Source organism: Pseudophryne corroboree, chromosome 3 (genome assembly GCF_028390025.1).
Source record: "Pseudophryne corroboree isolate aPseCor3 chromosome 3, aPseCor3.hap2, whole genome shotgun sequence".
Lineage (NCBI taxonomy): Eukaryota > Metazoa > Chordata > Amphibia > Anura > Myobatrachidae > Pseudophryne > Pseudophryne corroboree.
The window spans coordinates 646,864,919-646,890,401 of NC_086446.1; the positions used below are offsets into that span (position 1 = coordinate 646,864,919).

A 25,483-nucleotide genomic window follows, 5' to 3' on the forward strand; every position below is an offset into this window, starting at 1 on the left:
TCGTCCGACCGCCCGTACACATGCTGCGGTGGCCGGCGGTGATTGACAGCTGAACTGGGCGGGCGCCCGCCCCGTTCATGACGTCAGTCCCCCGACGGATCGGGCAGTGTGTATGCACAGCACACTGCCCGATCCGTACATAGATATATCTGCAGATCAATTGATCTGCAGATATATCTATTAGTGTGTACCCACCTTTAGACATGTCATTTTGAATTTTAAAACTTTTCCAGAAATAAACATATGTTTTTACTATTCAGTATCTCTGTAATTTGTATATGCTTAACCCATCAGGTTTATTATTTCATACTGTATTGGCTCAGTGCCACAAATCCTTTTCGTTCTTTTGCATTGTTGTATAGGGTTGGGGGGACCCTTTTAAGGACTGAGGCAGCAGAGCTTCTTTACCCTTTTAGAACAGCACAGTCAGAACCACTCCATCCTTTTACAATGCTGTATGTGGCTTTAATGAATGTATCCAATGTGACAGCTAATCACAGTGTGCTGAAAGGCATGATCCATGCTCAGCAGGCCAAAATAGGTATGTCGTATTATTAGAAGTAATAAGTAATTAATAAAAGAAGTTATTTGGGTTAAATGCTTAAAAATGTTTACAAAAGAGAGTAAATAAAAAGTGGACTGCACCAAACACTAAAATGTTTATTATTGTCTAAATGTAAAGTGCAACCTTTTTAATTACATGTTTTAATGAGAAGCAAGGTGCAGATTACAAAATAAGAGTTTCACTTTCAAATGTACGTTCGATTGTAGGTTAGCTCCTCTTCTTACATTCCTTCTGTCTGTTCTGTGTATCTGAATTAAATACAGTATGAAGTATCAGTATGTAAGTGCAGGAAGAGCTCAGTATTAGTGATCAGTCCATCTGATACTCACCGTGATTCCGTGGGAGGAACCCATGTGCTGCACGTGTAAACCTGGAGAGTTGAAGTAGGACATTCCAGCTCTAGTGAGGGAGGTAGGTGGTGTGAACCCCACATTATGACTTGCATAGGACAAGCCTAAAACACAAAACAGCGTTATCACATATAGCAGTAACCTTTTAGTTTGGTTTAGTGGAATATGTGTGCCCAGAGATAGAAGCCCAGGCTGTAACATTCATCAATAAATGTGCAAAACATTAATCAGCATTTATCAGTACTATTTCCCCCCAGCTCCATATACCATAGAGAACAGTACAGGCCACGCACACCCTGGTAACACCTTACTGCTGTATATACAATAGCAGCATCAGCAGCTATGAAACCCACTGATGTTATGGAGAAATACTGCCTCTTCTGTCCATTGGTTTGCATTACATTTAGTTTCAATAAATAAATTAATACAACAGCTCTATGGGGAGTGCCAGACAGGCGTTCTAGTGCTTTTCTTGATAAGAATAAAAATCTCCCTGTAGACACACAAGTAAATGAGAGTAGTTACGCTTTGAAGATGCAGCGTGCAACATATTCGGAGCATAACCTCTCACTTTATTAATACAAACCTATTATTAACAGTAAAAGGTGCTGCCTTGAATTCTTGCATTTTACTGTATGAGCCCACACACCAGCTATTTGGGAAGTAAACTTGTTAGCTTGTATTATCTACAAAAGTCCTACCCTTCCCTTAGAGAGTAATCTCACTAATAAATCCCTCCCTGATACACTCCACTGAATATCCCCACCTACTACAATGCTGTCTTCTGTCCTTCCGTCACACCTGTACCCATTACAGTCCAAGTCAAATCCTTTTCAGTTACTGAATTCATTTATTACAAGATACAGTGTAAAGCGCCTTACTAACCTCTAAATAAACTATGTCTGCTGACCTATTATGTCATTACACAATCTTCCAGCAGTAAAAAGTAAATGGGAAAACCAATTACCTGGGGAAATCGGTCGGCTGGAACTTGGGGATGGTGTGTAGGGAATTGGGCTGGACACAGTGCGTGGTCGCAATCCTTGCGCAGACATCTCATTAAAATACCTGTGAGCAAAACCAAAAAAGTTATTAATAAAAGCTGTAATATGTACTTGCTAATGTAGAATATTTCTACTTCAATGTTACTTAAAGTGTTTGAAATTAGATAAAAAAAAGGGGCAATTCAATTGGTATTTGAGCGCCGGCAGCAATTCCATTGTTCTGCCGCGCAGGCTCGAGTACAGCAGACAATGACATTTCTGCTCACTGCCTCCTGAAGTGGTAAGCAGAAAAGTGCCCAGACTGCATCACAGGCAGGACTTTACCCGTTTTGCTAAACCCAGTGCTTTTGGGCGCATAAGAAGTAATGGGCGCCTGATCAGAGCAACAATTGAACTGCTGAGACGGGCACCCATTAGTTTGGGTGTCCAAAAAAAACTGAATGATCCCCAAAGGGTCTGATTCGGAGACGCATGCCAAGCACCCGCATCTGTGGCCACATTGTGTTGCAAAATAGTTGTGGATATCCGCCTGCATACATCTGCTTTTCAGAACGGCCATTACCACAAATTTATACTATCCTATACAATCCTATCCAGGGTGCAAAAGATCCATGTGAAATTGGATCTCTGCGTACACTGACCTTGGATTAGGCCGCAATTACAGTCTACACACCCATTCCAAATTTATGCAAAGTGCAAATGCGCAGTTACCGCCCAGTTTCTCTCATCCAGCTGCAAGTAGAGACCTAGCTAACTTCCATGCTATGCAGAATAGCCTCACAGATCCAGACAGATGCGTATATTTGAATAATTCGGCCTCCTGAGCATACGCAGTGCTCATCATATCATTATCTGCAGAAGAGATCAGGCCAGAAAGCCATGTTTGTTAGGAAAACTGGAGCTGAGCACGCTCACAGCACCATAAGTTCTGGGGTATTTTTATATCTGAAAAAAATTATTTTTTATTTTTTAGACGGGAAAAAAAGTTTAAAGTCAGAAAAAAACAAATCCCACCTCTCATCGTCCATTTCTAAGCTGGATTCGCTTTCTGACAGCTGTCTGCACAGAGCTTCTCGTCTCTCCATTTCTCTCTGTAGTTTCCTTTGAAGCCGCAAGTTCTCCTCCCTCATATGACGTTCCTCCTCCAAATACTGGGCCATTTTCTCAGTGTCTAAAATACAGGCATGCCCCATACAAGAATGAAGATACAGCTACAATGTTATAGCAACTATTTTTCTATAAAACAAAAAGTATAAGTACTTGCAGATATGCACCTAAACGTGATAAAATTACCCAGAGACATTTCGAACAAGCGTCTAAATGGTGAAAAGTGTGGAGAAAGGCAAAGCACAGACAGCAGATGCTGATTAATGCAGTAGTGTGTGTTACCACAGGTTCACCACACCTATATTTAGTGAGCAGGGTTAGATCTCACATATCGCTGCCCTCTGATATATGGGGAAAAACCCTGGGGACATGGGATGAAACACACATTAGCTGGATATATAGAGAGGATGCTGAAGAAAAGAGCTGTGTAAAGAAACTCATTATCAAGGACCTGTACATGTGAGAGATGGCTATTATAGAACAGTATCTACTCTATTAATATACTTATTTAGCATTAGAACCTGTGTGAATGCCACAATATATCAGTAAATAAAACAGGCCACACTTAAGCAGTGTTAGAACCATAGTCCCAGCATTCTAGCCAGTAGCTAGAACTACATGCTGCCTACCAGTGGAATAAGTTATGTGAACAAGCTCAACTCCATCCTGCAATTATTTTCTCTTTTGATGCTTTAATTACTGCCAGTAATGGGAGACATTGGAGGACAACTGACTAAGGCAGAGGTTCCCAAACAGTGTGCCGTGGCTCCCTGAGGTGCCTCGGGACACTTGCAGGGGTGCCCTGGGTTGGTGGTCCAGGACCAATTCAAATTATTCATAGTCAATATAATAGGTAAAACCTGTGCTGGTGGCTGCCAGTCATAAAATATGTGGCCAAACAGAAGCAAATCTTGTCCCTCACCACACAACTGACCCTAAGGATGACATATAAACGCAATCTACTTAATGTAATATTTCTTTCTAAATTTCTCAATAAGACATTTTTGGCCTAGGGGCGCCGTGAAAAAAATTCTGATATTCTAGGGCGCCGTGATTCAAAAAAGTTTGGAAACCACTGGACTAAGGTGTATGCCCCACTATTCCTCCATTGCTTTTTGAATGAATGAGGACATCAGATTCACAGATAGGAAACCCTGTACAAACACTTTGTTATCTACTGGAAATACCAAGAAAACAGATGATTGCCCATGACATTTGATCCTAGCTGTGTCCTTGCTTACTTTGAGGCATTCGTCAAGCCCGATTTATCTGGGAACATGTGGGTCGGATTGCTTTAGCACACATGATTTATTACTGCATTAACGGATATCAAACAGAGCAGGCGGTATGTGTGATCCGCACAGAAAGGGGGCCTTATGAAGAAAAACTTTAACAAAGGACAAGAGTACTAACAACAGATAGGGAAGTAATGTTACTAAGGCAGAAAATCAGTAACTGATAACAGCACGTGCATCTGTTTATACCACTGACAGGCAACAAGCTACCTTCACTTGTGGCTCCCTCTGTATAGCTCCGCTGTGACTAATGCTCTCTTTCACAGAATGTGGTGTAAGCTGACAGCTTTCGTATCATGTGGCCTACAATACACAGTGCATGGGGATCACACAGCACATGTAATCACAGGAGTGGAGTGTGTAATGTACTCTGTACCATGTGATCTCCCAACTCGGTCTGCAGGAAATATCTTCACTGATGACGTAAGCAAATAATTTTCATGCATGGCAGCATTAAATGAAGTATATGATTCCATTATACCCCATTCACACCGCACAAATAACCCGGTATCGGCCCGGCATATTGCCGGGTCGAACAGGTCAGCGTGCGGTGTGAAAGCACCATAGCTGAAATCCCGGGTCGCCTGACCCGGCAAATCAGCCCAGGAATAAAGCAGTGTTATTCCCGGGTTGAATACCTGGTCAATGGCAGCGTAAATGGGCTCCCGGGTCGAAGCGACCCGGGACCCGTTCACTACAACAGGGAGAGCATGGTCTCATTTTCCAGCGCCACCTCCACCCACCACTGCTATGGCAACTCGCCCGGCATATTGCCCGGTCGGGGAAGCCAGCAGCAGCGTCCAATGCCGGATCACACCCGGGAAGGACCAGTTTCCAATTCCCGGGTGGGATCCCGCATTGGCGGTGTGAAAGGGGCATAAGTAACTAATCAGTGGGTATTAGATTAGTGGGTAGATACTGGCATTACCAGTGAGTTGGCCCAATGGGTTAGGGGGGGGGGGGGGGGGGGGGGAGGGTGGTGTTATAGCTATTAAAACATATCAAACTATTTTAAATAATTTCCAGGACACTTTGCTGCTGAGTGCTTTCAGGCATATAGACGCTATTGACATTGCAGTAACTATCATACTGTATTGCAGTGTTTCCCAACTCCACTCCTCAGGGACCCCTAACATTACATGTTTATTAGATTGCCTCAGTATCGCAATTGAACTAACCACCTGTGGATCTTTTCAAATGTGTCAGCCAGTAATGAATACACCTGTGCTCCAACTAGGAGATCTGTAAAACATGCACTACTAGAGTTCCCTGAGGTCAGGAGTTGGGAAACACTGCTGTATTGGCTATAATGTGTGTCTCTCTCTCTCAAATTGATGTATTCCCATACAAAAATGTTAAATGTGTTAAAAATGTTAAAAAGGAATAGTGAGAAGTGGAAATAAACCACAGAATATGAGGGAGCAAAAAATTTATGAACCTTGGTACACAAGTATCTGTAATGCATAGCAAATACACCATTATCTTTATTTTCTTAAATGTCTAAGAATAAGATGCGTTACTATATGTTACATCACCTGCGTATGAGTTTTGTGCTCCAATTTACATAAATTAAACGTATAAACCTGGAAGGTTAAGGCTCTGTAGCCCACAAATGCAGCGGTTGTGTCTAGTCTCACCCAATTGGTAATTTAGGACAGTGGTTCTCAACCTCGGTCCTCAAGTGAACCCAACAGTTTATGTTTTCCAGGTCACCTAGCTGGTGCACGGGTGTATTCATTACTCACCGCCACATTTTAACAGACCCACAGGAGGAGCACATTATTTCACTTGCAATCCTGTGAGGAGACCTGGAAAACATGAACTGTTGGGGGTACTTGAGGACCGCGGTTGAGAACCACTGATTTAGGACAACTCTGCTTAAGTAGTACAGTTCTCCAATCATTGATAAAATCGACCCTCACCATGGGATGGGCTATATACATCAATCCAATGGGATATGCTAAACACAGAATGAGGCAGGCAAGAAACACAAGAACCGTATAGTTGCACCTGCAGGAGTAGTGGTATACTTACGCTGTAGCTGAGCGGCTCTTAGCTGTTTCTTCAACCTTTCTACTTCATTCTTTAGGAAGCGTATGTGTCTCATCATGTTTTCTGGAGAATCTATATCCATAGATATGTCGCGCGGTGACGGTGGTGCAGACACAGGCTGGTCTAATTTCTCCTGTAAAATTCTACAAACAAGCTAGCAATGAGTGGAGCATTTTTACAAAGGGAGAAGTCACAGTTTACTCATGTACTTATGTTGATACAATCATTAAAAAGCCATTAACGGGAAACAAAAAATAATAATTCACTTATGTAATGCGCTCAGTGGTGATAATAATCACCAGGACAACAGAATCCTAACTGCCAAAAACACAAACAGACACACAACACAAAAGGCAAGTAATCAGTAGTTAGACCCATTTGAATGTATTGGGTGTCTAAGATCCAGAGGACCACAAAAAACAGTTTAGGACCCAGACCCCCTAGTTGCACACGTTTAGGACCCAGACCCCCTAGTTGCACACGTGTTAAAACTTCATAATGAAATTAGATCTCATCTGGTTATTAAATTGCAGAATTATAGTGAATAAGGATGAGTAACACTGCTTGACAATAAGGGTGAAGAGAATGTGGAGTCGCTGAAAATGTGTCAAAATAATTTGTTGCCACCTGGGCTAAATGGATAGCTATACAGAAGTAAGCAGTGCTGGGGTGCGAGAGGACGATTGTTGACTCTTGTTCTCACCTATAAAGTTGTATACATCTAGAACAGCTCATTCCAAATAATCGAGGCACATTAAAATATGCCGGAGCTATTCAAATTCAACTACTTCCAAAAACTTGGAATTTGTAAATAAATGTTGATATGGTTAGATATGGTTCTGACGAAAAAGACATGACTCTGCAGGTACCTGTATTGTAGTGCCACCTGCTGTTAGCAATACACTTAGCTCAGTTCCCTATGAGTGGCAATAGATCAGCAACAACTCATTCCTCTACAAACTCATAGGTCTCTTGCAAAACAATATAAATAAAAAAACTTTTTTATATTCCCTGTCAGGGGTGGAGAGTGAGTAAGTCCTCATCACCAGTGAGAGCATTTTATGGGTAACCACCATTCAAGGCTGCAGGCGTCTTTTCAGACTAAGATCAGGTGACATTTTAATTATCTCCCCCCAACCCCACATAAAACCAAGCCTTCTAGAACTAGATCTTAACAGCATTTTCCATCACAGATGGGATCCGCAGACCTTTGGTCCAGCCTTTAGTAACAAGAGAGCCTCTGAGCACAAGACCACATGGCGACTAACCTCTTCTCAGCTTCAAGTTTGTCCATCCTCTTCCAGAGCCGATTAACTAGCGCTTCTTGCTCTTGTTCCAAGGTGTTTTCTAAGTCAATTTTTTCACGTCTTAGCTGAGTGCATAAAAACAGACTTGTGTTAGAAAATAAACGTATCGGCTTTCATCACTGCACGGAGACAGCAAAGAGATAATAGAAATAAAGTATTTATAACGCATCTTACACAGAGGAGTTGATTTTGGGCTGATACACATTTTTTGTGTATACCTTTATATAGGTACTTTAATTATATATAAAGGTGATATGTCAGTACATCTGCAGTCCCTGAGCATTTTACTGAACCCATGGGGGAAGAATAAAAAAAAATAAAAAAAAGTGTTTATCAACATATGCACTATAAATTGTTTGATAGAAACGGCCGGACCCGGACGTAATGCAGTGCAAGACGCCGGAGCACTGAGATTACGGCCGAACTCACTTTTTTTTTTTTAAAGCGGCAATCATTTACAAGGCAAAACCAGGTTGGAATTGCGGGTATGAAGGTTGAAAGTATGGTATGTTAAATTTAAAAAAAAACTGATGTCTTTAGAATGCAACAGAGATTAATTATTTGACTATAAAGGGGGAATGCAACAACCGATGTTCCGCCGGGCATCACCGCAATACCCGGCTGCACACATACTATCCAATTACGGTAGTGCGGACATCAACTCTATGGGGTACAAAGGAAATTTTGCTTTACCTGCAAGCTGTGATCTGCCATTCCACAACAGGTTATGCCGGTGTCAGGAATTAAATTCCCCCCAGAGAAAAATAAAGAGGCACTTGTACAGATTTCAACGTGAAAGAAACAAGCAATTGTCTGTATTAAAAGGCTCATTTTTTTGTGGCACCTTCATGAAGATTTAACTAACTTTGCTTTCAGCAAAATGTCATTATTGCTTTGGCTCTACCGTTTTTCTGCGATTTTAGTAAAAAATAAGTTACAGAATATAGTATACCAGTTACCGGAGCAGTATTTTGGCTCCTGAGAATAAATGTGAAGCACTGGGTGAGTTATTGACACCAAGGAAACTATTCAATAAGCCGGGAGTTTCGTACTGTGATGCCTCAAGTTAATTTTATGCACAATTAGCAAGATTCATGAAGTGAATTTTATTAAGCTGAATGGTCGAAGATCTACATTTTAATGTTGAGATTTATGCCGCATTCTATTTTATTTTTTTGTCTCTAACACATTACATTTATTTTTCTAATTGTAGAATTCCTGCTTATGCCTCTGGCGGATATGGTTAGTGTGCATTAATCATTCTTTGAAAACACACTACCACAAAGTACATTACTCCAATTCATGAAAAGGAATTTGCTGCCATCTAGTGGCCAATACATACAGTGTAAGATACGTTTCTTTAAAAGCTTGTTGACACATTTCAGATGTTAATGCACCTTTCAGCCACTGAAAAAGTATTACAAATAAGATTTATTTATTCTCTAGAATAAATATGAATATAAAATTTTCAACAGTAAACAGAAGAGGAGGAACAGAGGTACAAAAGGAAAAGAAAAAAAAAGAAGAAAAAAAAGAAAAAAAAAAAAGGAGGTAGGGAGATGGGGTACATATGCTGAGAAATAATACAATTCACATGAAATACCCTTTCAGTACATGCAAAAATTACACAAATAGTTGCATCTACAGTATGTGGTGTATTCAATAGCTGTCAGAAGCTGCCGTCTTGTCGGAAAGACGGCAGCTTCCGACAGATTTCGGTCGGAAGGTGTTCCAACCTATTCAAAAAGTGCAGTTTTTTTCCCGACAAGTCGGGAATTCCCAACTTGACAGAAAACATGTGGATTGGGGGAATAGCCGCCGATCCGCGTGCTTCTGTCGGAAACGGGGCCAAATCAGACAGTTTTTTTTTTTTAAAGTCGGATTGTGAGGAGACGGGGAGGTGCGGCGGGCTATGGAGAGCGGTGCGGCAGCTACGTGGAGAGGTGCGGTGGGAAATGGGGAGCGGGAAGCTTTAAAAAAAATAAAATAAATAGGGTTAGTGCGAGTGTTTAGAAGCTGCAGAGAATGACAGTAAGGCTGCAGTTGTCAGGAACGGATACAGAGTTGCTGCTACAATACCTCATGTTGTACCTGTTCTAGTGTTAGTTGTTTGGAGATGGTGTCGTTTTCCAGTTTCTTTATTTTCTTCATTAGTTTGTTAACTTGAAACTCTTGTTCTTGCTCAAGGTGTTGTTCAAGCTCCGCTTTTTCATGCTGCAACTAAACAGACAAGTAGGGGAAAGAGCAGGAACAGGTGAGCCACAAGCTTGCACTGTGACGGCAGAAATCTCCAATATAATCCATCACTGGCCAATAGCTGGGAAAGAGAACTGTCTCTTGATACACATTTTCTATGTAACTATAAATCAGACTATGTTACACAATGGATTATTGTGCCACACAATCAAAAATAGAAGAAAAATAAATATCTTCTAAACAGAATAATTTCCCTTTGAAGGACAACGTATTTGTTTCATATTCTCAGGTACCTAAAAAAGTATCAGCAACAAATTGCAAAAGAACGATGTACCCAAATTATTTTGAAAATGTAACTTGATTACCTGTAAAGTCATATTCAGTGTTTTGAATTGTATTAAAAAATATATTTAAACTGAACCTAACAGGGACACAGCTATTTCATTACCACTGAGAATGCACTATACTAATGGGGCACTATACACTAAATCCCTGCAGAATCATATACAGAGCAAGCAGAGAATTACTTGTGGGGCTGGATTACATGCAGGTTTAATAGTACTATACAAGCAATCTGGCAGAGTTTCCTGTGAACCTAATGGCACTCGGGAAGGATGTGCAGTGGGTATAATGCTGCAGCGTGTAATATAGATTATACACAGAGGCTGATGGATTAGTGAGGAACGTCTAGCATTACAGTCTTCCAGCAGCAATGTCTCATCCCCAGAACTGCACCAGCAGAAAGGAAGCACTTGACTTGCACCAGAATAAGCATCCACGTAGGTCAACGGCTAGTCCACAAACTGCAATCCTTCGGACTCAGAGGTCACGTTTATCTGTGCTCAACCCCCCCCCCAATAACATTGTACATTGTATAAAACAGCAGAAATACTGGCACAAGCCCTGCGGCATACAGTCATTCCATATGCCCAAATCTGCACAAAGTGGCAGATCAGTTCCCAGACTGAAAGTATCCATTAGGGTTACCACTGGCGATGATGCTAGAATCTATGCCACAGGTAATCCGTCCGGTTGTACCCAACATGACCAGGCTTCCTCAGCAGCGCCCACGGCTCGGAGGTAATGCAGCGCAATGACGAGCAGCTCAGCCAGTCGGGCAGCTTGTCATTGCTCACTGATAGGAGGCAGCAGGCTGGGCAGGATCAGTTCACGGGCCTCATCCTGCCCGAGCACCGTATTTTGCCCACCTCTATGCTAGATGGCTACTGTCTGCCTGGGGTGCTTATCTGCCCCACCTGATTATAGTCAGTAACCATGGGTGTGTTTTGCATTTCAGATAAGCTCATGTTTTTGTTTTAATGTTATGTGCAAATTCACTGTATTAAATATGTTTGTATGTCTTCTAAGATTGTACAGTACTAGTCATGGACTCAATCATAGTTGTAGAGTGTATAAAGTGGGCCCACACGATGATCCAGATAATCATTTACATACTTTATTTTGTTACAGATCCAATATAATAGATACAATATAACTGTTCACTATAATTGTCACAAATGTCAAATACTTGGCAAACGAGTCTCTCAGAACAGCTGTCACGCTAAATACACAAGGAAGTGATTTATTAGCACTCACACTATCTTTCCATATAAGGCGCCCTTAGTTCCATCCCATATATAATCCTTATTGATACAGATGTGTCCTCCTACATCCTTGCTGCAGTCACATTAAATAGCCCTTCTGGTCGTGCCTAGTCATGAGAGCATTTACATCTTTTGCGGCATGCCTATATTCTGAGTGAGAATATGGCTGTATCTGCATATGAAATGCTATGTTATAGTGTTTTCCTGGAAAACACTAATGTAGCATTACTTATGCAGATACAGCCACGGCCGCACACAATATAGGCATGCAACATAAAATTTTATTCAGCAGAGTCTGCTTGTGCGTCTTATTCACATAGTGATGCGAATAAGATGCATTTGCGAAATAAAAAGACATCCAATGTTAGCAGAGCTGCCTGGGATATTCCACCTCCCTCACGCCTGGCATCTCGCGGTGTATGGTGTATTGAGGATAGATGTGCGAGGACACACCTGTATGGCTATTTTATATTCTACCACTTGTTAGCAGTTAAGTGTCGTACCACAGTGCCTGCATTCAACTTTACTAATTTTGAAACCTTTTTTTTTTTTTTTTTTTTTTTAAAAAGCCATGTCTGGATCAGAAACGTCAGCATGAGTTTGGAATTTGAAGAAGGGCTTTTATATTTACTGTATCAGGGTTTCGAGTAGTGGATGGCCGGCCTTATAACTGCAGACTTTCAATAAAGCACACTCATCCTATATAATAAAAAGCTAACACTGCTCCTCACCTCTGTGGGAGGTATTCATGTTTTTGCATGCAGACAGCCACTAGATGGTGCCCGACGGAGCAATTCAAGGGTTGCTCCATTGGGGCGCGCACAGCCACCGGCACTGACATTACTGTTATGTTGTTCCGTCATTTTAACGGGCTGGTAAATAGTACACAAAAAAATAGGATTTTAATACCTACCGGTAAATCGTTTTCTCCTAGTCCGTAGAGGATGCTGGGGACCCCGTAAGGACCATGGGGTATAGACAGGCTCCGCAGGAGACATGGGCACTATAAAGAACTTTTAGTATGGGTGTGCACTGGCTCCTCCCTCTATGCCCCTCCTCCAGACCTCAGTTAGAGAACTGTGCCCAGAGGAGATGGACAATATGAGGAAAGGATTTTGTTAATCTAAGGGCAAGATTCATACCAGCCCACACCAATCATACCATATAACCTGGAATATACGCAACCAGTTAACAGTATGAACAAAAAAAACACCAGTATCAGTCAAAGACCGATTCTAACTGTAAAATAACCATTATGAAAGCAACAACTATATACAAGTCTTGCAGATGTAGTCCGCACTGGGACGGGCGCCCAGCATCCTCTACGGACTAGGAGAAAAAGATTTACTGGTAGGTTTAAAATCTTATTTTCTCTTATGTCCTAGAGCAGGCCTGGCCAACCTGTGGCTCTCCAGATGTTGTGAAACTACACGTCCCAGCATGTCTTGCCACAGTTTTAGCATTCCCTAATAGCAAAACTGTGGCAAAGCATGATGGGACTTGTAGTTTTACAACAGCTGGAGAGCCACAGGTTGGCCAGGCCTGTCCTAGAGGATGCTGGGGACTCCGTAAGGACCATGGGATTTATACCAACGCTCCCAACCGGGCGGGAGAGTGCGGATGACTCTGTAGCACCGACTGAGAAAACGCAAGGTCCTCATCAGCCAGGGTATCAAACTTGTAGAATTTTGCAAAAGTGTTTGAACCCGACCAAGTAGCTGCTCGGCAAAGCTGTAATGCCGAGACGCCTCGGGCAGCCGCCCAAGAAGAGACCACCTTCCTAGTGGAATGGGCCTTTACTGAAGTTGGTAACGGCAATCCAGCCGTAGAATGAGCCTGCTGAATCGTGTTACAGATCCAGCGAGCAGTAGTCTGCTTAGAAGCAGGAGCGCCAACCTTGTTGGCTGCATACAGGACAAACAGAGCCTCTGTTTTCCTAACACTAGCCGTCCTGGCTACATAAATCTTTAAGGCCCTGACTACATCCAGGGACTTGGGAGTCCTCCCAGTCCCCCGTAGCCACAGGCACCACAATAGGTTGGTTCATATGAAATGAAGAAACCACCTTAGGCAAAAATTGAGGACGAGTCCTCAACTCCGCTCTATCCACATGGAAAATAAAATAGGGGCTCTTGTGGGACAAGGCCGCCAATTCGGACACCCGCCTTGCAGATGCCAAGGCCAATAACATGACCACCTTCCACGTGAGAAATTTTAATTCAACCGTTTGAAGAGGCTCAAACCAGTGAGATTTCAGGAAACTTAACACCACGTTAAGGTGCCACTGGGGGCACAAAGGGGGGCTGGATGTGCAGCACTCCCTTCACAAACGTCTGAACTTCTGGGAGAGAAGCCAATTCCTTCTGAAAGAATATAGATAGGGCCGAAATCTGTACCTTAATGGAGCCTAACTTCAGGCCCATATCCACTCCTGTCTGTAGAAAGTGGAGAAACCGTCCCAGATGGAAATCTTCCGTAGGAGCATTCTTGGTTTCACACCAAGATACATATTTCCTCCAGATAAGGTGATGATGCTTTGCCGTCACCTCCTTCATAGACTTTATCAGAGTAGGGATGACTTCCTCCGGAATACCCTTCCCAGCTAGGATTCGGTGTTCAACCGCCATGCCGTCAAACGTAACCGCGGTAAGTCTTGGAACACGCAGGGCCCCTGCTGTAACAGGTCCTCCCTGAGAGGCAGAGGCCACGGATCTTCTGTGAGCATTTCCTGAAGATCTGAGTACCAGGCCGTTCGAGGCCAATCTGGAACAATGAGTATTGTCTGCAGGAAGAGGAGGAAACACATAGACCGACTGAAACACCCATGGTGTCACCAGGGCGTCTACTGCTACTGCCTGAGGGTCCGTGACCTGGCACAATACCTCCGAAGCTTCTTGTTGAGGCGTGACGCCATCATGTCTATTTGAGGAATTCCCCAAAGACTTGTTATCTCTGCAAAAACTTCTGATGAAGTCCCCACTCTCCTGGATGGAGATCGTGTCTGCTGAGGAAGTCTGCTTCCCAGCTGTCCACTCCTGGAATGAAGACAGCTGACAGAGCGCTTACGTGATTTTCCGCCCAGCGAAGAATCCTGGTGGCTTCCGCCATCGCCACTCTGCTCCTTGTCCCGCCTTGGCGGTTTACATGAGCCACGGCTGTAACGTTGTCTGATTGAATCAGAACCGGTAGGTCGCGAAGAAGATTCTCCGCTTGTCGTAGGCCGTTGTATATGGCCCTCAATTCCAGTATGTTGATGTGTAGACAAGCCTCCTGGCTTGACCATAGTCCCTGAAAATTTCTTCCTTGAGTGACTGCTCCCCATCCTCGGAGGCTCGCGTCCGTGGTCACCAGAACTCAGTCTTAAATGCCGAACCTGCGACCCTCTAGAAGGTGAGCACTCTGCAGCCACCACAGGAGAGACACCCTGGCCCTGGGGGACAGGGTTATTTTCTGATGTATTTGTAGATGGGACCCGGACCACTTGTCCAGAAGGTCCCACTGAAAAGTCCTCGCATGAAACCTAACCTCGTAGGCTGCCACCATTTTTCCCAGAACTCGAGTGCATTGATGAAGAGACACTCTTTTTGGTTTTAGCAGGTCTCTGACCATGTTCTGGAGATCCTGGGCTTTTTCCAATGGGAGAAAAACCCTCTTTTGTTCCGGGTCCAGAACCATGCCTAGGAATGATAGCCGAGTCGTTGTAACCAATTGTGACTTTGGCAGATTGAGAATCCACCGTGCTGTTGCAGCACTCTCAGGGAGAGCGACACGCTCTTCAGCAATTGATCTCTCGATCTCGCCTTTATCAGGAGATCGTCCAAGTATGGGATAATTGTGACTCCCTGCCTGCGCAGGAGCACCATCATCTCCGCCATTACCTTGGTGAAAATCCTCGGGGCCGTGGAAAGCCCAAACGGCAACGTCTGAAACTGGTAATGACAGTCCTGTACAGCGAATCTCAGGTACTCCTGATGAGGGGGATATATGAGGACATGAAGGTATGCATCCTTTATGTCTAGTGACACCATAAAATCCCTCCCTTCCAGGCTGGATATCACAGCTCGGAGCGATTCCATCTTGAATTTGAACTTTTTCAAGTACAGGTTTAGGGATTTTAGATTTAAAATGGGTCTGACCGAACCATCCGGCTTCGGGACCACAAACAGGGTTGAATAATACCCTTTTCCCTGTTGGACCAGGGGAACCTTGACAACCACTTGCTGTTTGACACAGCTTTTGAATTGCAGCTAACACTACTTCCCTCTCCGGGGGTGAAGCTGGCAAGGCCGACTTGAAAAATCGGCGAGGGGGCACCTCTTCGAATTCCAGCTTGTAGCCTTGGGAAACAATTTCCATCGCCCAAGGATCCACGTCTGAAAGAATCCAGATCTGGCTGAAAAGTCGAAGGCGTGTCCCCACTGGTGCGGACTCTCTTAGGGGAGCCCCAGCGTCATGCGATGGATTTTGTAGAAGCCGGGGAGGACTTCTGCTCCTGGGAACTAGCCGAAGCAGGTGTTCTCTTTCCTCTACCCTTACCTCTGGCAAGGAAGGAGGAGCCCCGAACTCTTCTGGACTTATGCGACCGAAAGGATTGCATCTGATACTGTGGAGTTTTCTTTTGCTGTTGGGGAACAAAAGGTAAAAGGTAGATTTACCCGCGGTAGCTGTGGAAACCAGGTCCGCGAGCCCCTCCCCAAACAACACTTCACCCTTGTAAGGTAAAACCTCCATATGCTTCTTTGAGTCTGCATCACCCGTCCATTGGCGGGTCCATAGAGCTAGTCTCGCAGAAATAACCATGGCATTGGCTCTGGAACCCAGCAGCCCAACATCTCTTTGAGCGTCCCTCATATATAAGACTGCGTCTTTAATGTGGGCTAAGGTTAATAAAATGGTATCCCTGTCTAGGGTATCAAGGTCAGCTGACAAGGTATCTGTCCATGCTGCAACTGCGCTACATACCCATGCCGATGCTATTGCCGGTCTGAGCAAAGCACCTGTATGCGCATAAATAGATTTTAAAGTAGTCTCCTGTCTGCGATCAGCAGGTTCCTTGAGGGCTGCCGTGTCCGGAGACGGTAGCACCACCTTCTTGGACAGGCGTGTTAAAGCCTTGTCCACCCTGGGAGAGGATTCCCAACGTACCCTGTCCTGTGCAGGGAAAGGATACGCCATAAGAACCCTTTTGGGTATCTGCAGTTTTTTATCTGGAGTTTCCCAAGCTTTTTCAAATAACTCGTTAAGCTCATGGGATGGGGGAAAAGGTTACCTCAGGTTTCTTTTCCTTATACATGCGCACCCTCATGTCAGGGACAGAGGGGTCATCAGTGATATGCAAAATATCTTTTATTGCAATAATCATACACTGAATATTTTTTGCCACCCTTAGGTGTAATTTTGCATCATTGTAGTCGACACTGGAGTCAGAATCCGTGTCGGTACCTGTGTCTACTATTTGGGATAGGGGACGTTTTTGAGACCCAGAGGGGCCCTGTGACCCAGTCCAATCCGTGGATCGACTCCCTGCTTTTTCCCTGGACTCTTTGTCCAGTCTCTTATGTAATGAGGCCACACTTGCATTTAACATATGCCACATGTCCATCCAATCATGAGTCGGCGTTGCCGACGGGGAGACACCACTCACCTGCTCCACCTCCTCCTTGGACGAGCCTTCCGCCTCAGACATGCAGACACGCACGTACCGACACCCCCACACACACAGGGATATATCTATAAGGGGACAATTCCCCAACAAGACCCTTTGGAGAGACAGAGAGAGAGTATGCCAGCACACACCCAGCGCCAACTGACACTGGAATAAAAGCCAGATAGCGCTTTTTATATATATAATCAATGCGTATACACTCCCTGCGCCTTAAAAATGCCCCCTCCCCCCTCTTTTCAGCCCTCTGTCACCGAGTTCAGCAGGGGAGAGTCCGGGGAGCCAGCTTCTCTGCAGCGTTCTGTGGAGAAAATGGCGCTGTTAGTGCTGAGAGATCAAGCTCCGCCCCCTCCAGCAGCGGGCTTCGGTCCCGCTTCAATATACAAAAAATGGCGGGGGATCTCTGCATTTACTGCCTCCGCAGCCTAATGTACCCATATTGCCAGTCCAGAGGTTTATTGCTGCCCAGGGCGCCCCCCCCTGCATCCATCAGTGCCTGTTCCGTGTGTGTAGTGTGTGGGAGCAATGGCGCGCAGTGTTACCGCTGCGCGCTTACCTCAGTGAAGATCTGAAGTCTTCTGCCGCCTTGAAGTCTTCTTTTCTTCTTATACTCACCCGGCTTCTACCTTCCGGCTCTGCGAGGAGGACGGCGGCGCGGCTCTGGGACGAACGGCTGGGTGAGACCTGCGTTCCGACTCCCTCTGGAGCTAATGGTGTCCAGTAGCCTAAGAAGCAGAGCCTATCACTTAAGTAGGTCTGCTTCTCTCTCCTCAGTCCCACGATGCAGGGAGCCTGTTGCCAGCAATGCTCCCTGAAAATAAAAAACCTAACAAAATTCTTTTTCAGAGAAACTCAGGAGAGCTCCCCTGTAATGCACCCTATCTCCTCTGGGCACAAAATCTAACTGAGGTCTGGAGGAGGGGCATAGAGCGAGGAGCCAGTGCACACCCATACTAAAAGTTCTTTATAGTGCCCATGTCTCCTGCGGAGCCCGTCTATACCCCATGGTCCTTACGGGGTCCCCAGCATCCTCTAGGACGTAAGAGAAAAGACTTTTACTGGGTGTGAACTGGCTCCTACCTCTATGCCCCTCCTCCAGACCTCAGTTATAGGAACTGTGCCCAGGGGAGACGGACATTTCGAGGAAAGGATTTTTGTTAAACTAAGGCGAGAGACATACCAGCTCAAACCACAAACACACCGTACAACTGGATCAGCAGGAATACCAGATAACAGTATGAACTAACAACAGCAACAAGCTGAATATAACTGATACACAAACCTCGTGTAACCGAAAATAACCAGTATCAATACAACTGCAAGGAACAGTCCGCACTGGGATGGGCGCCCAGCATCCTCTACAGACTAGGAGAAAAGGATTTACCGGTAGGTATTAAAATCCTATTTTCTCTTACGTCCTAGAGGATGCTGGGGACTCCTAAAGGACCGTGGGGTCTATACCAAAGCTCCAGACCGGGCGGGAGAGTGCGGACGACTCTGCAGCACCGATTGAGCAAACATGAAGTCCTCCTCAGCCAGGGTATCAAACTTATAGAACTTAGCAAAAGTGTTTGAACCCGACCACGTAGCTGCTCGGCAAAGTTGAAGTGCCGAGACCCCTCGGGCAGCCGCCCAAGAAGAGCCCACCTTCCTGGTAGAATGGGCCTTTACTGATTTCGGCAACGGCAGCCCAGCCGAAGAATGAGCGTGCTGAATCGTATTACAAATCCAGCTTGCAATAGTATGCTTGGAAGCAGGATTTCCAATCTTGTTGGAAGCATACAGGACAAACAGAGCCTCCGTTTTCCTAATAAGAGCCGTTCTGGCCACATAAATTTTCAAAGCTCTTACGACATCAAGAGATTTTGAGACTGCCACAGCATCCGTAGCCACAGGTACCACAATAGGTTGATTTATGTGAAACGAAGAAACCACCTTCGGCAGAAATTGTTGACGAGTCCTCAATTCCGCTCTAACCACATGAAAAATCAAATATGGGCTTTTGTGAGACAAAGCCGACAATTCAGACACTCGTCTGGCAGACGCCAAAGCCAAAGGCATGACCACTTTCCAAGTGAGAAACTTTAACTCAACCTTACGCAAAGGTACAAACCAGTGAGACATAAGAAACTGCAACACCACTTCAAGATCCCACGGTGCCACGGGTGGCACAAATGGAGGATGGATATGCAGCACTCCCTTCACGAAAGTCTGAACCTCAGGAAGGACGGCCAATTCTTTTTGAAAGAAAATAGATAAAGCCGAAATCTGTACTTTGATGGAACCCAATTTCAGGCCTGCATCCACGCCTGCCTGCAAAAAGTGGAGGAAATGACCCAAGTGAAACTCCTCCGCAGGAGCTGCTTTGGTTTCACACCATGACACATACTTTCTCCAAATACGGTGATAATGTTTTGCCGTGACCTCCTTCCTAGCCTTAAGGAGAGTGGGGATGACCTCCCCGGGAATACCCTTCAGAGCTAGGATTTGGCGTTCAACTTCCACGCAGTCGCGGTAAGTCCGGAAACACGCAGGGCCCCTGCAGTAACAGGTCCTCTCTTAGAGGAAGCGGCCAATAATCTTCTACTAGTTATTCCTGAAGATCAGGATACCAGGCCTTCCGTGGCCAATCTGGAACGATGAGTATTGCCTGAACCGTTGTTCGCCTTATGATCCTCAACAACTTTGGAATGAGAGGAAGCGGAGGGAACACATACACCGACTGAAACACCCACGGAGTCACCAGAGCGTCCACTGCAGTGGCTTGGGGGTCCCTCGACCTGGAACAATACTTCGGAAGCTTCTTGTTGAGGCGAGACGCCATCATGTCTATCTGAGGAATTCCCCAACGCCTTGTCACTCCTACAAACACCTCTTGATGAAGAGCCCACTCTCCTGGATGGAGATCGTGTCTGCTGAGGAAGTCTGCTTCCCAGTTGTCCACGCCCGGGAGGAAGACTGCTGACAGAGCGCTCACGTACTGTTCCGCCCAGCGGAGAATTCTTGCGGCCTCCGCCATTGCCGCCCTGCTCCTTGTTCCTCCTTGGCGGTTTACGTACACGCCACCCGCTGTTATGTTGTCCGACTGGATCAGGACAGGGAGACCCTGAAGAAGGTTCTTCGCTTGCAGGAGGCCGTTGTAAATGGCTCTTAACTCGAGAACATTTATGTGGAGACAAGATTCCTGGCTTGACCATTTTTCCTGGAAACTTCTTCCTTGCGTGACTGCGCCCCAGCCTCGGAGACTTGCATCTGTGGTCAGCAGGACCCAGTCCTGGATTCCCTCTATAAGGTGAGAACCTTGCAGCCACCACAGGAGAGAAATCCTGGCCCTGGAAGACAGACTTATTTTCCGGTGCATGTGCATGTGCAGGGGAGACCCGGACCATTTGTTCAGCAGATCCCACTGAAACACCCGGGCATGAAACCTGCCAAACTGAATGGCTTCATAAGCCGCAACTATCTTCCCTAGCACTCGAGTGCATTGATGAATTGACACTCTTGTCGGTCTCAGAAGCTCCTTGACCATGGTCTGTATTTCCAGAGCTTTGTCCTCCGGAAGAAACACACTGTAGCTCCGTGTCTAGGGATCATGCCCAGGAAGGGCAGCCGAGTTGTCGGGATCAACTGATACTTTGGCAAATTTAGAATCCAACCGTGATGTCGCAGAACCGACAGGGAGAGTTCCACATTTCTTAACAACTGTTCCTTTGATCTCGCCTTTATCAAGAGATCGTCCAAGTACGGGATAATTGTGACGCCTTGCTTGCGAAGGAGTACCATCATTTCCGCTATTACCTTGGTGAAAACCCACGGGACCGTGGAAAGCCCAAACGGCAACATCTGAAATTGGTAATGACAATCCTGCACCGCAAATCTCAGGAAGGCCTGATGAGGAGGATATATCGGGACGTGTAAGTAGGCATCCTTTATGTCGACTGACGCCATAAAATCCCCCCCTTCTAGGCTGGAGATCACAGCTCGAAGAGATTCCATCTTGAACTTGAAAATTTTCAAGTATGGATTGCGGGATTTTAGGTTCAGAATCGGTCTGACCGAGCCGTCCGGCTTCGGCACGACAAAGAGGCTCGAATAGAACCCTTCCCCCCGTTGGGACGGGGGAACCGGCACAACGACCCCCTGTTGACACAGCTTTTGTATCGCAGCATTTACTACTACTCTTTCTGGAAGAGAAACTGGAAAAGCCGACTTGAAAAAGCGGCGAGAGGGGGGGGGGGGGGGGGGGGGGTATCTCCTGAAACTCCAGTTTGTACCCTTGGGACACTATGTCTAAGACCCAAGGATCCAGGGCCGATTGAAACCAGACCTGACTGAAGAATCGGAGACGGCCCCCCATCGGTACGGACTCCCGCAGGGGAGCCCCAGCGTCACGTGGTGGACTTGGTAGAGGCGGGGGAGGACTTTTGGTCCTGGGTGCCTGACACGGCAGGCGACCTCTTTCCCCTTCCTCTATCCTTTGAAGAGAGGAAGGACGAGCCCTTTCCTTTCTTGTATTTGTTAGGCCGAAAGGACTGCATCGGATGATGGGGTACCTTTTTCTGTTGCGTGGGAACATAAGGAAGAAAAGATGACTTACCCGCAGTAGCGGTAGACACCAGGCCAGCAAGGCCGTCACCAAACAAGACACTACCTTTAAAGGGGAAAGCTTCCATATTTTTCTTGGAGTCGGCATCAGCATTCCATTGATGAATCCACAGCGCCCTCCTGGCCGAGACCGCCATGGCATTGGCAATTGATCCCAAGAGGCCGACATCCCTCGCCGCATCCTTTAGGTAATCTGCAGTGTCCTTGGTATAACCAAGAGTCAAAAGAATGTTATCCTTATCAAGGGTATCCATATCAGAAGCCAAATTATCAGCCCACTTAGCAATAGCACTACTCGCCCATACCGACGCCACAGCAGGTCTGAGCAATGCACCAGTATTAACGAAAACAGCCTTCAATGTTGTCTCCAGCTTGCGATCCGCCGGATCCTTGAGAGCAGCCGTGTCAGGAGACGGAAGCGCCACCTTCTTGGACAGTCAGGACAGAGCCTTGGACTCCCATTTCTCCCTGTCATCAGAGGGGAAAGGATATGCCATAAAAATTCTCTTGGGAATCTGCCACCTTTTGTCAGGCGACTCCCAAGCCTTTTCACAAAGAGCGTTCAGTTGATGAGAGGGGGGAAACTTCACCTCAGGCTTTTTCCCCTTAAATAAGCAAACCCTTGTGTCTGGGACAGCAGGTTCCTCAGAGATATGTAAAACATCTTTAATAGCCACAATCATGTACTGAATACTCCTAACTACCCTTGGATGTAAAGTAGCCTCATTGAAATCGACATCGGAATCAGAGTCTGTGTCGGTATCTGTATCTGCCATATGGGTAAATGAACGTTTTTGTGACCCTGAGGGGGTCTGTACCTGAGACAAAGCGTCCTCCATGGATTTCCTCCATGTTTGTGTGTGACAATCAGATTTATCCAGGCTCTTAGACAAAGCCACATTTGCATTCAGTGTACTCAACATATTCACCCAATCAGCAGTCGGCTGTGCCGACAGAGTCATTCCCAAATCCTTTTCTGCGCCCCCAGTAACTTCCTCCGGGGAGGAACACACAGCCTCAGACATGTCGACACGTAGTACCGACACACCCACACTGGCCAAATCAAGGGGACAGACCCACAGGGAAGCCTGAAGAGAGAAACACAGGGGGAGTATGCCAGCTCACACCCCAGCGCCCATATACTACTAATAAATAATATATGTGGTTTGCGCTGTAGTATAGAGATTATAATGCACCAAATTGCATGTGCCCCCCCCCCCCCCCCCCCCGTTTTGCTCCCTTGTTACTTGTAAGGAGCCTGGAGGTCCGGGCCAGAGTTTCTGCAGCGGCTGTGGAGAGAGAAAATGGCGCTGGTCAGCTGTGCAGCTAAGCCCCGCCCCTTCCCAGCGCGCTGTAGTACTGCTCAAATTTGAATTTATTATACTGGTGGGGGTATTGTATACGGTGCCCGGGCACCGAATATGCCTTCTGCCAGTTAAATTGACCCTCAGTAACTGCTGTCCAGGGCGTTCCCCCCCAGCACCCTGCACCCTGTGAGTGCCGTTGGTGATGTGTGTGGGAGCATGGAGCGCAGCGCTACCGCTGCGCTGTACCGTTACTGAAGTCTTCTGCCGTCTGATGTCTTCTGTTCTTCTAATACTCACCCGACTTCTTTCTTCTGGCTTCTGCGAGGGGGGTGACAGCGCGGCTCTGGGAACAAGCAGCTCGGCGCACCAAGTGATCGAACCCTCTGGAGCTAATGGTGTCCAGTAGCCTAAGAAGCAGAGCCCTTAACTAAGAAGAATTAGGTCCGACTTCTCTCCCCTCAGTCCCACGATGCAGGGAGCCTGTAGCCAGCAGGTCTCCCCGAAAATAAATAAGCCTAACAAGTCTTTTCCAGAGAAACTCAGTAGAGATCCCCTAGTGTGTCCCCAGTCACTCCTGGGAACAGAATCTGAGGTCTGGAGGAGGGGCATAGAGGGAGGAGCCAGTTCACACCCAGTAAAAGTCTTTTTAGCGTGCCCATGTCTCCTGCGGATGCCGTCTATACCCCATGGTCCTTTTGGAGTCCCCAGAATCCTCTAGGAAGTAAAAGAAAATCAAATCAATTTCAGGGTATATTTTTGGAGTAATGCTAGTTATACCCTTCACTGTGCATGAATCAAAGCGACACAAAGTGTCACATTACCATCATCAGGAGAGTGCACTAGGAAATACTCAGTATAAACTTGAATGGTATCCGGTCTCTAGGTTGACAAGACTTAGGTCGATAGTGGCTAGGTCGACAGTAACTAGGTTGACAGGGTCCCTAGGTCAACAGGTCAAAAGGTCGAAATTAGTTTTTCCACTTTTTTTTCTCTTACTTTATACTTTACGATCCACGTGGACTACGATTGGGAACGGTAACCTGTGCACAGAGCAGCGGAGCAAGGCAACTTGCCCGAAGCATAGCGAGCCTTGCGAGGGGCGCGGTGCACTAATTGGGGTTCCCGGTCACTGTACAGCGAAAACGACACCAAAAAAGAATTAAAAAAACACATGTTGACCTTTTGACCTGTCGACCTAGAGACCCTGTCAACCAATAGTGGTCAACCTTCAATACCACACTCACTTGAATGTAATAACTTTGGGGACTAATTTAATAAACAACATTGCAGCCGATAACCAGCAGTGAAATCTCAGCTTATGTGCATTACAGTGTAGTTAATCTAATGACAGCAGACATCTTATTAGCGGAATATAAGATACAACACAAGAGTTATATGCAACAGGCTATTTTAATAAGCCCTTTGGTGCAGATAACCAGCAGGGCAGCTGAATACATCTGATGCATATATATCTTACTAGACAGAAATACTTCGATCCAATAAGACACTGATGGTACTGATGCTCCGCTGAAAGAGAAAAGTGGCCAAGGTTCTTGTAAGTCATTACCATACAGTGACTGACGCAGTCTGTCAAAAATGGATTCTCTCTTCAATGTGACCAACTTCTATTTTGTGCATTAAATGTAAAATGTCAGATTCTTGTACATTCCTGTGTTTGCAGGATTGAAAAGAGGAAAAGCAGCCACGTATACATGGCGAAACGCAAGCTCACAATCATGTAACAGTAAAGGCGAGAGGTACATAGCCCACCTGCATGAGCTTCCGTGACAACTCATTAGTGAGGAATTCCTCTTCTTTCTCATAGTTGACGGCAAGTGTTTCCTTCTCTTTCTGCAAGGCCTGGATCTTCTTAAACAATGTGTTGCTGATGAATTCTTCTTCTTGCTCAGCCCTCGCTTGCTGTGAAGAAAAGAAGTGTATTCAATTAAAAGCATGGTCTTATACAGATATCTTCCCATTAAGCACTGCACTTCCACTTTATAGTTTTATTTGTTTCAGTTTTCTCTGTAAACTTCTGTGTGTCTGTGTGTTACACACTGGCTGCCATCACTCACTACATGATAGCACTAGCAGCACCATCTTCAGGTCAAAAGGTACAGCTCTACAATGCAAACAATCCAATTGCCCGCGATAGTGCTGAGGTGTGAAAAAAAGTGTGTTTGCGTGTTTATCGCTCTATCCAACTAGGTCCTTAGGTCCTGCGGGGGGGGGGGGGGGGAGTTTTCCACGTGAAAATACACAGGTCCTGTGAAAAGCCGTGGACCTATGTATTTTCGTGGCACTTATCGCTGATTAAGTTCCCAATCCCATGTGTTATCGCAGATTCGTCACCCAAAGCATAATCCCCGATAAATATCAGCATTGGAGGGGGAGGAGTGTGCCGCATCGAGGCTAATCAAATAATCCCC

At 45.7% G+C, this 25,483-nt stretch overlaps 1 protein-coding gene across 3 annotated transcripts in view; it reads right to left on the minus strand.

Annotated features, from left to right (window-relative positions):
- The window catches only part of CCDC6 (coiled-coil domain containing 6), a 162,948-nt gene that overhangs the window by 14,449 nt on the left and 123,016 nt on the right, over window positions 1-25,483 (minus strand). Inside the window, exons 2-9 of one of the 3 annotated variants that reach the window (XM_063961767.1) lie at window positions 24,825-24,974; window positions 9,760-9,900; window positions 7,642-7,745; window positions 6,356-6,516; window positions 2,934-3,090; window positions 1,883-1,983; window positions 895-1,019; window positions 691-813 (exon numbers count right to left, since the gene is read on the minus strand). In XM_063961767.1, coding sequence (XP_063817837.1) covers window positions 706-813; window positions 895-1,019; window positions 1,883-1,983; window positions 2,934-3,090; window positions 6,356-6,516; window positions 7,642-7,745; window positions 9,760-9,900; window positions 24,825-24,974 — 1,047 coding nt within the window. In that variant the 3' untranslated portion in view covers window positions 691-705. Of the gene's footprint in view, window positions 1-690; window positions 814-894; window positions 1,020-1,882; window positions 1,984-2,933; window positions 3,091-6,355; window positions 6,517-7,641; window positions 7,746-9,759; window positions 9,901-24,824; window positions 24,975-25,483 lie in introns of those variants that run through there. The other 2 variants (XM_063961765.1, XM_063961766.1) reach the window with 2 other exon arrangements.